Here is a 12,202-nt window from a genome sequence, read left to right on the forward strand (position 1 = left end):
TATTCATTTATTTTTATGTGGTGCCAAGAATGGAACCCAGTGCCTCACACATGCTAGGCAAGGGCTCTACCTCTGAGCCACAACCCCAGCCGCTGTGTTTGTTTTGCTATTAAAAGCAATGCCACTACAAGTATTCATGTCCATAACTCCTGGTGTCTGTACTTAAGAGACTACTATCTCTAAGGTAGATGCCAAGGAGCTGAATTGCACAATAAGAAGGTATGTACATCTTCAGTTTTACTAACTAGCACCGAATTGCCCTCAAAGCAGTTCGGTGCTAGTTAGTAAAACTGAATGTTAATAAAGGATGGAACAATCTAAGGATGTCACTGCTTATGTAATAACTGAAATCCTACCTCACTGACATTTAATATTGTTAGTTCTATTCATTTACTAATTCATTTCACTCATTTATTCAGTTATCTATTTGGTTATTGCCAATCAGATAGATATGAAATGGTGTTTCTTCATGTTTGTATTTGCAATTTCTCTCATATCTGATAAGTTCACAACTCTGTCTCTGTCTTATATCTCTGTGTGTGTGTGTGTGTGTGTGCACATACACATTCATACAGCATAGGCTCACCATTCATATCCATTTTCTGTAGGATGTGTGTCTTTCCTCACTTTCATATTGAACTTCACCTTTTACTTATTGTTTTTTCTTTTTTTGTACACTCTGCTGATTTTTTTAGCTACATGTGCTACAGACGTTGTGATTTTATAAGCAGAATGTCTTACAAAGTTATATAACGTGTGACCTGACATATTCCACAAAGAACTCTGTTCTCTTTAATGCATTTCTTCTCTTAGATATTGAATTTTCTTGTCCATGGGTCCAGTATATAAAGATTATCCTTTCATGTCCTAGTTTTTCTTTAATTTCTTTCAAAGTAAGGGACAGTCCTGAATGGAAATATTGACCTTTTTTAGTTCTACTCTTTAAAAGAGTTATTTTTAATATTTTTCTATTAAGCATAGCACTTTTTGTAGATGTCTTTTTATCAGTTTAAGAAGGTAAGTAAGAAACATAGAAATTCCAAATTAGCTGAATTATTTGGTTGCTTTAATCATGAATGATTTTTTAAAAATCTATTACAATTTCTTTACTTTAAAAATATTTTACATATATTGAAATAATCATTTGACTGCTTTCATATGTTAATTTATGTAAAATATTAAATTACCTCCAATCATTTCTGCTTCAGCACAAAAGTTGCTTAGTCATTTGGGTGGGGACAGAGTGCCGAAGGGGGAAAAACCAAGAAGTATGACTAAGGGAAAAAAACCAACACTTGGTCATTGTCAGATATGAGAGGTGAGAATGTGAACATTTGAACACTCTGAGACGAAAGTAAGAGACTAAGAGTATGAGCTACCTGAGTCCATGATGGTTCATAGAAAATAGAGACAGGAAAGAGATGGAGGATCACAGACTATGCATGACGGTAGAAAAGGGAAACCGATGGTTGTGCAATGTTATTTGGCCTCATTTAATAGAGTTTTCTTTTTCTCTTAAGAAACAAAACAACCTAGATAGGAATTTGGATAAGATGAAAATGTAGGAGGTCACAGAATTCAGAGGGGCCCCATATATATCATGTGACCTGACATATTGTGAAGAGGGGAGAGAATGGCTCTCCAAAGCTGATGAAAGAAATTTAGTAAAAAGAAGAGAACATACTTCTTTACATACAAGTTAACAAACTAGTAGGATCAGTTATCCTCAAGCATCAATGTAGATTCAGCAATGGATGTACACATTAACAAATGCAGTTTAGATCTAAATGAATTTGTATCTGACTTGTTGTGGCAATCCTGGGCATGCTTGTGTCCTTTGTTGACTACACAGACCCTCAGCTGAGCATGGATGGATTTGGCTTCCCTCTCTTGTGGAAATGTTGAGTGGGGTGACTCTCTGCTTTTCTTCCCTCCCCTTCCCACATTCTCTCACATATCATGTCTCTTTAAAATATTAATTTTGAGGATGGCCTTGTTGTGATTAAGTAAGAAAGGGAAGTTCCATAAATAGAAAAGGCCAGCATATGGAATCATTTAAAAGTTCTGTAAGGGCCAATGAGGGGGGCCACAGAAGAGAACATTCCATCTGCCTCTTGTTGCTACTTCCATTCTGGTCTCTGTGCAGATCAGATAGAGGATGCAGCCCCAGGAGAGCAGCAGGGCCCATGCACATGTAACCAATTGTTTTCTTTTGCCTGTAGTAAAGTTCATATTCTGATTGCTTTTCCAGATTATGTAGATCCAGACATATTTTATGCAGTCATCCGGATCTTTCTCTCTGGGTAAGCATAGTTCAATTGTTTCTCTGCATGAGGCCTCTGTAGCATTTTCCAAATTTATGAGAAGAGAAACAAACAGAACCTTCCTAAAGTAAGAAACATACCAAGTGACCCTTGCTAGCAAAGTAATCATCTGGATCCACTCTTGGATCAAGGAAGTGGGGCACCATCTGCAAATGATATAAAAGGCTGACTATTTGTAGAGTCTTTAGGTCTTCATATTAGATCCATTTATATTCACTTTTCTTAGACTCCCACTTTGATGACAGAGTTGAATATTTCACCCACATAACTCTATCACTTATACCCATTCTCTTCCTTGTTACTGAAGCAAGTGGAAATAGATAACAATATAGAAATGTTCTTTCAAAGTCCCTAGAAGAGAAACTTTGTATGGTTTGATGTCTGCACCCCTTTGAAATTTCTTTATATTGCAACCTAATCAACAAGATGAGGGTATTAGAAGGTAGAGTCTCTGGAAGGAGAGTAGGACATCATGGCTGTGCCCTGGTGAAAGGCACTAAAGCACTTGTAAAAGGTTTGGGGAGGGCTGGGGATGCAGCCCAGTTGGTAGAGCACTTGCTTAGTACCCATGAGGCCCTGGGTTTATTCCTTGGCACAGATAAAATAAAAACAACAAACAAACAAACAAAAAAACCCACTAGGCCCTTTTTACCCTTCCACCTTTTCCACAGCATTCAAGGAGTCATCCGGAAGCAAGAGAGTAGGTCTTCAGCAGCCTGATCCTGTGAGTGCCTTGATCTATGACTTCACAGGCTCTACAACTATGAGAAATAAATAAATTTCTATTATTTACAAATTATCCAGTGAAAAATATTTTGTTATAGCAGCAGGCATAGACTAAGACATTGCTTGTTTTAATCAGATTGCCTTCCTATTCACATTTGACAGTTTTATGTGTGTGTGTGTGTGTGTTTAATGTTTAAATGGTGAAAAGCAAGGTTTCTAGAATAACTTTAGAGTAATGAGTATGTGACTTAAGGGAAGAAATGAAACAAATAGGTAGATTATTATGGTTTGGATATTAAATGCTGCCTAGAGGCTGTGTGCGCTATTGGGAATCAGTGGAATCTCTTCCAGGTGGGGCTTACAGGAAGGAAGTAGGTCAGTGTGCGCATGCCTTTGGGAGAGATATTGGGACCCTGGAAGCTCCTGGCTGCCATGAGGTAAGCAGCCTTGCTCCACCACACTGTCCCTGTCTCTCTATAGTCCTTAAGTGATAGGATCAAGTGACCATGGACTGTAATTTCTGAAATTCTGAGCTGAAGTAAAATTTTCTTTCTTGTATGTTGATCATATCTAGTATTTTTTTTCTCTCATAGAAAACGAACTAACACAGGAAGGAAGTGTATGCAAAACGAGTTGAGAGCATAGCTGAGAAATTAGGCTTTCTTTGTATACCTTTGGTAGGATTAGACATGAAAAAAAATCCATTTATTTTTTAACAAAAGTTTATGGAACCGTAGAGAAAGCTTACACTACATACAGAAATAGACCGGGATTTAGGAAACATTTATTCCAGGAAAATCTCTTTGTGCTTCACTTTGCTTTCTAAATCTGTATTCATTTTTCATTTGTCACATAACAAATTACCACAGATTTAGCAGCTTTAAACAATGTGATTTTATCATCTTACAGTTCTGTAGATCTGAAGTCCAGACAAGCTCAGTTGGGTTTTCTGTCTAGAATGTCAAGAGTCTGAGGTCAGAGTATCTGCTGGGCTGCCCTTTAGCTGAGGTTCTGAGTGAAGATTGGCTTCCAAACTCACTGAGGTTGCTGCAAGAATGCAGTATTTTTGGAGTCCTAGAACTGAGAACTGTTTCCCTGCAGACAACTGGGCAGGAGTTTCTCTCCGTTTTTAGGGCCTGCTGATCCCTGAAGTGGCTCCCTCTACCTCAGGAACACCACCTCTAAACCTTCTCTTCTGCAAGTTTCCCTAATTCCTTTTTCCCCCTGCCAGTACACAGAGGAAACTGTGCACTTAAAGGTGTGTGATTAGATTCAGTTCACCCAGATAATGCAGGATAACTCGCTGTATTGAAGCTAATTAATCAGTAACCTTAATTACATCTGCAAAGTCTCTTCTGCCTTGACATATAATACACCACATTGACAAGATATCTCTTAATATTAACAGTTCTAGAAATGAGAGTGGAAATTTTGGAGAATTCTTTTTAGAATTCCATGCACCACAGCATCTTTCAAGTGAATAAATAAGTTCTACATCTTTATGTCAGAGACATCAGATAAAAATGAGCAACATCCTCTGAAATCTTCATGATTAGATGAGCACCAGAGAGTGACTATGTTTTCATTAAAATAAGTTCTGGGTCAGTGGCACATTTTAACTGTAATCTACATAAATGCCTCCCCATCAATTTCTAATCCTCAAAATATTTCCCATGTAACTATGTGGCCAGTACTAAATTGTAAAGGTATAGTATGTATAGATGGCCAAAACATCTGAACTGTTGAGAATTCCCAAGAGGGTTGTCTTGGAAAATGCAAATTTATTCTTTTGTACTTGATTTGTCCTATGTTTGGTTTATTATTTTTTGTTTATTCCTTTTAAAAATTTTTATTTAGGAAAGTTGAGGGATTTCATCTGTAAATGAGCATATTCCCTTCTGTTCCTACTCGCATTAAATTTCTCAGGGAAGTTAGATGCCTCTATGGAAAAGATGTCATATCAAATCTGTTGTTTAAACTTCCCATTTTCTTGGGGTTGTTAGAAATATGCTACAATACTCCTGGGCCCAAGAGTACATGGGATTGATACTCTGGCTGCTCAGAGAAATCCAATTTCTCTTCCTCGAACTGAACTTACTCTAGCTAGAGAACATCAATTTTATCTTTTCTTTTTTTGGTCCTCCATACTGGGGTTTCTTTAGTTCTTCAATATGGCTTCAATATATTGTCTCCACTTGGGACACTAAAAGGAGATTGATTAATGTGTCGATAATTTGAAATATCTGGTAATTCTTTTAAGCTGGCTGGATCCTTTCAAGAAATGCATTTGGGTTTGCATATTCTGGATATTAGATACAGATATATAGAATGCTATTTTTTCATTCATTCATTCACCGGATATTTAATGATGAGTGCTTACCACATACCAGGTACAGTTGTATGTGCTGAGAACAGAGCAGTGAAGCAAAACAACATCTTGGTTCTTGTTTGAAGGAGGGAGAAAAGATAATAAATAAATAAACATGGAAAACAAGTGGACCTTCTAAAGGCAAGGATCCTACAATGTGTGTTGCAACAATAGGCAATGTAGGGAAATGATAACCAGAATATAAGGTATTCTGGAAAGAGTGTTAGGTGTGGTGGCTGAAATGTCTTATTTGATAATTGTCATCTAGGAATGCCACATCACAAGTGGCATTTGAACATTTGAGCAAACACTTGAAGGAAGTAAGAGAGTGATCCACCCAGATTCCTGTTCTAAGCAAAAGGAAAGGCAATTGCAATGACCCGGATGTAGGGTCATTGTCATTGCCTTTTTTTTCATGATGGGAGAACTGCAGGGCTGGAACATACAGGGAGAATGAGAAAGATTCATATGGGATGTGAGGGCATGTTGGCTCTTGCTCTCTCAGTGAGGTGAGCAGTTTTGAGAGTAATGGCATGATCTGTCTTTGGTTTTGGATCATCATTCTAGCTGCTGAGTGGAAAATAGATGATTTGAAACCAAGGAAAGTGTTTGAGAAACCATTATTAGGATTCAGTGTGGTAGCCTGGACTAGGGTGGCAATAGTGAAGGTGTTGAGAAATGGCCAGAATCTGCGTGTATATTGATACTAAGGTTAACACAATTTGCTGTTTGGATTACACAAGGAATTGAAGAGAAGTACACCAGTCTACAGTGATTGTGAGGTTTCTTGGCCTAACCCACTGAAAAAAATTCATTCTGTTATCTCTTCTGCTGGGAAGACTGTAGGAGAAACAGGCTTGGGAAGCAGGGAGGGGTTCTGGGAGATTACTTCAAGGCCATGTTCATCCTGTGGAGATCTCAAGTGGGGAGAAATAGGATTCTGAAGTATGGGGTGGCGTCCAGGTATAAGTCTAAATTTTAGTTAAAGTTGGTTTTGTTAAGATACTAGTTAAGATCACTTGTAAAATAAAGAGTACTGAGAAGTCCAAGGAATGACCTAACATTTAGAAGTGTTCCAAGATAGGGAGGAAATAATAAAAGAGATTGAGATGATCATAGACCGTCATCCAAATTACAGAAAAATCTGATCAAGTCTGCAGTTGTGTCATGGTTCTGATTATCACCCAGAGGTAGTCATGTGTTCTACATTTCTTCACCACAGAATACCTATCATTCAGCAATTTTATTAGATTAGGGTCCTGACATTGGACAAGTCACAAAACCTCTCTGGATCTCATTTAATTCTTCTGTTATAGGAAGTAGATACAAATTGGGGTACCTGAGGTTAAGAAATATTTGTACAGTTACCAAATAATGAAAAGGGAATTAGGAGGGTTGTAGCTCAGCAGTAGAGTGCTTGCCTCACACACGTGAGGCACTGGGTTCGATCCTCAGCACCACATAAAAATAAATAAAATAAATAAAGATATTGTGTCCATCTTTAAAAAAAGAAAAGAAAAGGGAATTAGGAATTCCACCTCTTTCTGAATAATATGATAAAAATACTAATGTTCATCTGATGCTTCAATGTATTCCAGGCACTGGGCAAATGTTATTTTGATTAGTTCTCACAATGATCCAATGAGGTAGATAACTGATATTACTCTCATGAGGAAACAGCATCTAAGAAAGTTTAACTGAGCCCAAACTCACAGTTAATCAATAGAAAAGTTGAGATTAAAATCTCTATCTGCCTACATCAGAGGCCTTGCTCCTAACAGCTACAGCTTGTCATCATCCCACAGTGGGAATCTTTCCTTCCGTCTTCCCATGTGTCCTGCTCTGCTTTCTGTATTTGATCTCTTTCCAGTGTGATAGCATCCTAAACTGCAAGGGCTACTGTGCTGTTCATCCAGTGAAAACCACAGGACATCCAGGCCCAAAGAAAACAACCCTGCCCCTTCTAGCCTTTCTAGCCTCAGGGCAGTATTTGAGGAAGCTCACACACAGCTAGCAGAAGAGTCTGTGGCTTTTGTATATGTCTTGCATCCCTTCTCTGTTGACGTATAAGTACAGGAAGAACAGGGAACATTGATGTGTATCTGTTATGTAACCTGACATAACAGGGAAGGTAGCTTGATCCCAGCCACAAGAGGTAAAGATTCTTTTCCTGAGTAGCAGTAGAATCTACAAAATGGTGTTCTGAGGGAATAATAAAATAGGTAATTACAAGTTTGGAGCTCAAGATCTGGTTTCATTGTTTTTAACAATATGACCCTGGGGACTTAACTTCCTTGAGTCTTTGTTTCTTTATCTCTAAATGGAAGTTAAAAAAAAAATCTGCCCTGATCTACTTGCAAGAGGTGAAGTGAGAACATGGATATGAAGGTGCTTTATAAACCATAGAGCACCATAGGTGCGGATGTAGTGAGCTCCCGTGGCTATTGTCCTGTCTCACTGTGGAGTCACCAGGGGCACTGGTCACTGGTCAATAATGTTTATGTGTGAGTGTGTGTGTGTGTGTGTGTGTGTGTTGTATGCATATGTGTGTGTATTTGCATGCATTTGTGAAGTTGTACTTTTATAATTACAACCCTGCTAGAAGGGGCAGGGTTGTTTTCTTTGGGCCTGGCTGTCCTGTGGTTTTCACTGGATGAACAGCACAGTAGCCCTTGCAGTTTAGGATGCTATCACTCTGGAAAGAGATCAAGTACAGACACAGAAAAGTGAGTAAAGGAGGTGGCAGCAGAAAGAGGAGGCTGAGGGAAGACAACAAAGAGGGCAACCAAAGAAGCAGGAGAGGGGAGGTCTGGAGGGGTGGGGAGGAGAGCCCACTTGATCTGAGTGTGACTATGAGCCCAAGCACCAGTCCTTCTCCATGCGGTGCCATTGGCCCTCTGATAAGCCCAAGGATTGTGTAATGTTCTCTTTGTGGCTGCCCATATTCCCAGAGCCTGCTGTCAACAGAGCATTTGGTAAATGCAATTCTCATAAAAGCAGGTCATATTTAGGACTGATAGTTTAATGAGACAACTGTTACAGTTATTGTTTCCAGGGAGAGAAATCAATAATGTTTATGTGTGAGTGTGTGTGTGTGTGTGTTGTATGCATATGTGTGTGTATTTGCGTGCATTTGTGAAGTTGTACTTTTATAATTACAAGCATCAGGTCATCAAGGTTCAGATTAGGAGAGGAAGTGTTCTCCAGAGCTCCCAGATTTTTCTGTTGATTAGTATGGAAGCCATCATGATGACTGAACTTTTTGAATAAGTGTCATGCAACCAATGCCAAAGATTCCTCTCTAAGAAGCCTTTGCTTCTTGGAAATAATCCTTTAAATAGGGAAGAGAAGGGCTGCAATTCCTTGGCGAGTTATGAAGCTGAGGTTGATGATGCATCAGAACATATCCTGCAAAGACTCCCTATCTTTTGTCCCCAAACCACCACATCTATATTCACTTTCTCACTCACTCTCCATATGGAAAAATACATTCCTCAATCCTATTACCCACTTCTCCCTGATTTTTACTTCTGCTTAGATGGAAAGATAACCCAGCAATGCCCATGGGGCTAATATATGAAGGAATCTCCAAAGAACCCTTGAAATACTCTGGAGGGAGTGCAGCTCAGAGCTCAGTACTTCATGCCTTTGATGAGTTCCTGGGCATTCATCACAGCGAGGAAAGTGGTAAGTCAGGCATTTTCTTTTCTTTTTCCAAGGGGAGGGTGAACAAAGAGGTGTTTTTACCAATTGATAAAACCAAATCTAAGTGAGAATGTCAGGCAGTCTGTACTGCCCTAAATTAGTTAGGACACTGTGTGCCTGCCACATGTTATGGTGTCAAGTCAATTGACTCCAGATCTTAGCAGGATCTTGGCTTTCCTTTTACAAATCTTAAAACATTGCCATAATTCCAGCTGTTCTCTGTAATTTTTATTTGGATCCTTAGGCGTGTAGCTTCCTTTTTCTAAAATGGGGAAATCTGGAGTTTGAAGGTACGACATGTGGCTGAGTCTGGAGCCAGATGGAAATGGGTCTGAAGTTCTCCACTGCAGTCCTTCCCCATGAAATGGTACAAGTTCCAGCCAAATCCATTTGGCCCAGAAGAGGGGGGTCTGTCATTTTGGAAGCTTGAAATTGCTCATTTCCTTTCTTGCCAGCACAGAGCTATGTGCTTAACAGCTGCAAAAAGGCACTTCGTACTATAAAGTTTTCAAGTTGGATTAGAAAAAAATGAGAAAAATTCAGTGTCATAGAATCATCTCTATGACAAAAGTCAATTCTGTGGAACTATGAAAAATTTTCATAAATTTTTGCATCGATGATGTTAATACCTGTTATACTACACATAATATTAAACACATAATGAACTTGCCATACGTATCTGTTGATTTTTAACCAACTTGGCTTCAAGAGTCTATTAGTAACACAGTTGCTCATTCTTTGTGTTTGGGTCCTTATAAACATTCTAACTTTTATCGTTCTTAGGACTCCATCCAAAAAAAAAAAAAAAAAAGCACTTAGGAAACAAAATTTATGAGAGTATTTAGCAATTTAGTTTAAGGTTTGTATCCTACATTTATGGATATCCCTCATAGAAGCTGGCAACTACACACTTGGTTTCTATTTGGTATATGATAAATATTTATACATTGGTTGACAGATCTAGTTCCAATTCAGCTATCTGCAATGCACTTGCTTCCTTTCCTCTATCTCCTGTCAACAGTCAGAAATTCACATTTGAATATATGACATATACAAGCAAAAAAGCCAGCAAGTAGATTGCGTTAGGACACCATCCATAGTCTTTGGTGCCTTCTAAACTGGAAAAGCAGCCAAGCTTTCCTAAAATTCCACATGATGCTAAGATCGTTCTGGGTTGTTTCTTTCAGCTGACTTTCTGTACAGAATGAGAGACTACATGCCTCCTTCCCATAAGGCCTTCATAAAAGAAATCCACTCAGCTCCTTCACTGAGGGACTTCATCCTATCCTCTGGCCATGGTCACTGTCTGACAGCCTATAACCAGTGTCTGGAGGCCCTGGCAGAACTGCGCAGTTATCACATCACCGTGGTGACCAGATATCTCGTCACAGCTGCAGCAAGAGCAAGGAGCAGGAGGCTAGACCATCTCCCAGGGCCACCTCAGGCTTTAGAAGACAGGGGCACTGGAGGAACTGCAATTCTGAGCTTCCTGAAGAATGTCAGGGATAAGACCTTAGAGGCAACCCTCCACCCAAGTGGTTAAGAGACCACCTTCTCCCCAGTGGGGAGACCCCATTGGAGGGTAAGTGGACCTTGACAATGAAGGTCAGGGTTCTGCCTGAAATCAGACAGCACCATTTATACCTCTCCTCTACAGTATGCCATATTCTCCTTTGCTGAGAGCTGTTGTCCTCACAGAGGAGAGTTTATATATACGGCCAGAAATATTCCTGCCCTACCTGATCACTGCCTAACAGCAAACAGCTGTGGATGCTTTCCCTCAGAACTCCACAGAGAAGAAGATATGCCCTATTTGGTTGCCAAGTAATAGAAAAATAATATAAATTTTAAAAACTGAATGAAATTGCTCATGGATACATCTCCTTGTTGATTTCTTTAAAGAAAAAATTCACCTAATTTATTAAGTTACTACCAAGCTCTGATTCAGGGATTAGAACAGGGATTTCTGTGACCTCAGGGAAGTCTCCTTGCATGTATTGAATTTGGGGTCTCCCTGCATGTATTGAATTTGGTAGCAGGAGTTTAGGAATGCTCAAGTGGAGATGCATATGAAGAGGATGTTGATAATAAAGACATGGTTGTCATGCATGTGAAAAACAGCAGCTAATGATATGAGATTCCCTGATGCATGGTACATAGATTTGCAAATTCTATTTTAGTTTTCTCCTCTGTTTTTAGAAGAATGTTTCCTCTTTTCTCCTTAGACTAAAAATCTGTACTTATAAAATGAAATAATTGACCTTTGGAAAGCAAATGAGCCAAATAGAAATAAATAGTAAAACAACATATTCAGTGTGCAAATAAGTGTAACTTTTTACTATATTAGTTTCTATCTCAAAGTCCCTTTCTGCCTGACAGAAGGTAGTCAGAAAATTTTAATCTTGCCAATTGAAAGTAAATTCCATTAACTTTGTTCCTGCCCCCAATTTGTACTCACAAACACACCTGGGATGTTATCTAAATACCCAGGGGGTCTCTGCTGTTCTGGAGTCAGGGAGTAGCTCCTGATCATTGAGCATCCTCTGTCTGAGTTAGTGCCTGGCAAGAAGTCGCCTCCCCATGTGGACACACATCAAGTGTAACTGGCAGCATATCTCATCTCCTCTAAAAGGCCTTTGGGATTAGCCCTCAAAGTCCTATCATGGCACTGGGAAAGCATTCATCTCCTTCCCACATTTCCTAGAAATATTTAGAGACTATAACTGCTCAGGATTGCTACCCAGCACTCACAGCAAAGTTCTCCACTCTCCAGTGCCTTAGAGGACCACAAGTTAGGGACTCTTGTCAACTCTGGGGCCTTTGATAAGTAGACATGAACCGTGTCTTCCACCAAGGCACCATGGGGCTTGGTTGTAAGTGATGAAGAAAAGGATAATATGACCCCTAAACAAGCAACAGGGTGAAACATATCCAGGACTTTCCTTGGTCTCACTCAGTTACATTTGGTGAGTACACAGATCTCTGATTGAGAACTTAAGAAGCAATGCCACAGCCCTCTTCAGGTTTTTTTATATAGGTCTTTTCTAAACAGGGTCCCATCTCGTCCTTCAGAGTGACA

At 39.3% G+C, this 12,202-nt stretch overlaps 1 protein-coding gene across 3 annotated transcripts in view; it reads left to right on the forward strand.

Moving 5' to 3' along the window:
- The window catches only part of Ido2 (indoleamine 2,3-dioxygenase 2), a 51,416-nt gene extending 39,986 nt beyond the window's left edge, over positions 1–11,430 (forward strand). For all 3 annotated transcript variants that reach the window (XM_015506200.2, XM_015506198.2, XM_015506201.2), the window contains 3 exons: positions 2,252–2,303; positions 8,957–9,105; positions 10,311–11,430. In XM_015506200.2, coding sequence (XP_015361686.1) covers positions 2,252–2,303; positions 8,957–9,105; positions 10,311–10,666 — 557 coding nt within the window. In that variant the 3' untranslated portion in view covers positions 10,667–11,430. The remainder of the gene's footprint in view (positions 1–2,251; positions 2,304–8,956; positions 9,106–10,310) is intronic.
- The last annotated feature ends 772 nt before the right edge of the window (positions 11,431–12,202 follow it).

The sequence above is a fragment of the Marmota marmota genome, unplaced genomic scaffold (genome assembly GCF_001458135.2).
Source record: "Marmota marmota marmota unplaced genomic scaffold, marMar, whole genome shotgun sequence".
In the NCBI taxonomy this organism is placed as follows: Eukaryota; Metazoa; Chordata; class Mammalia; order Rodentia; family Sciuridae; genus Marmota; species Marmota marmota.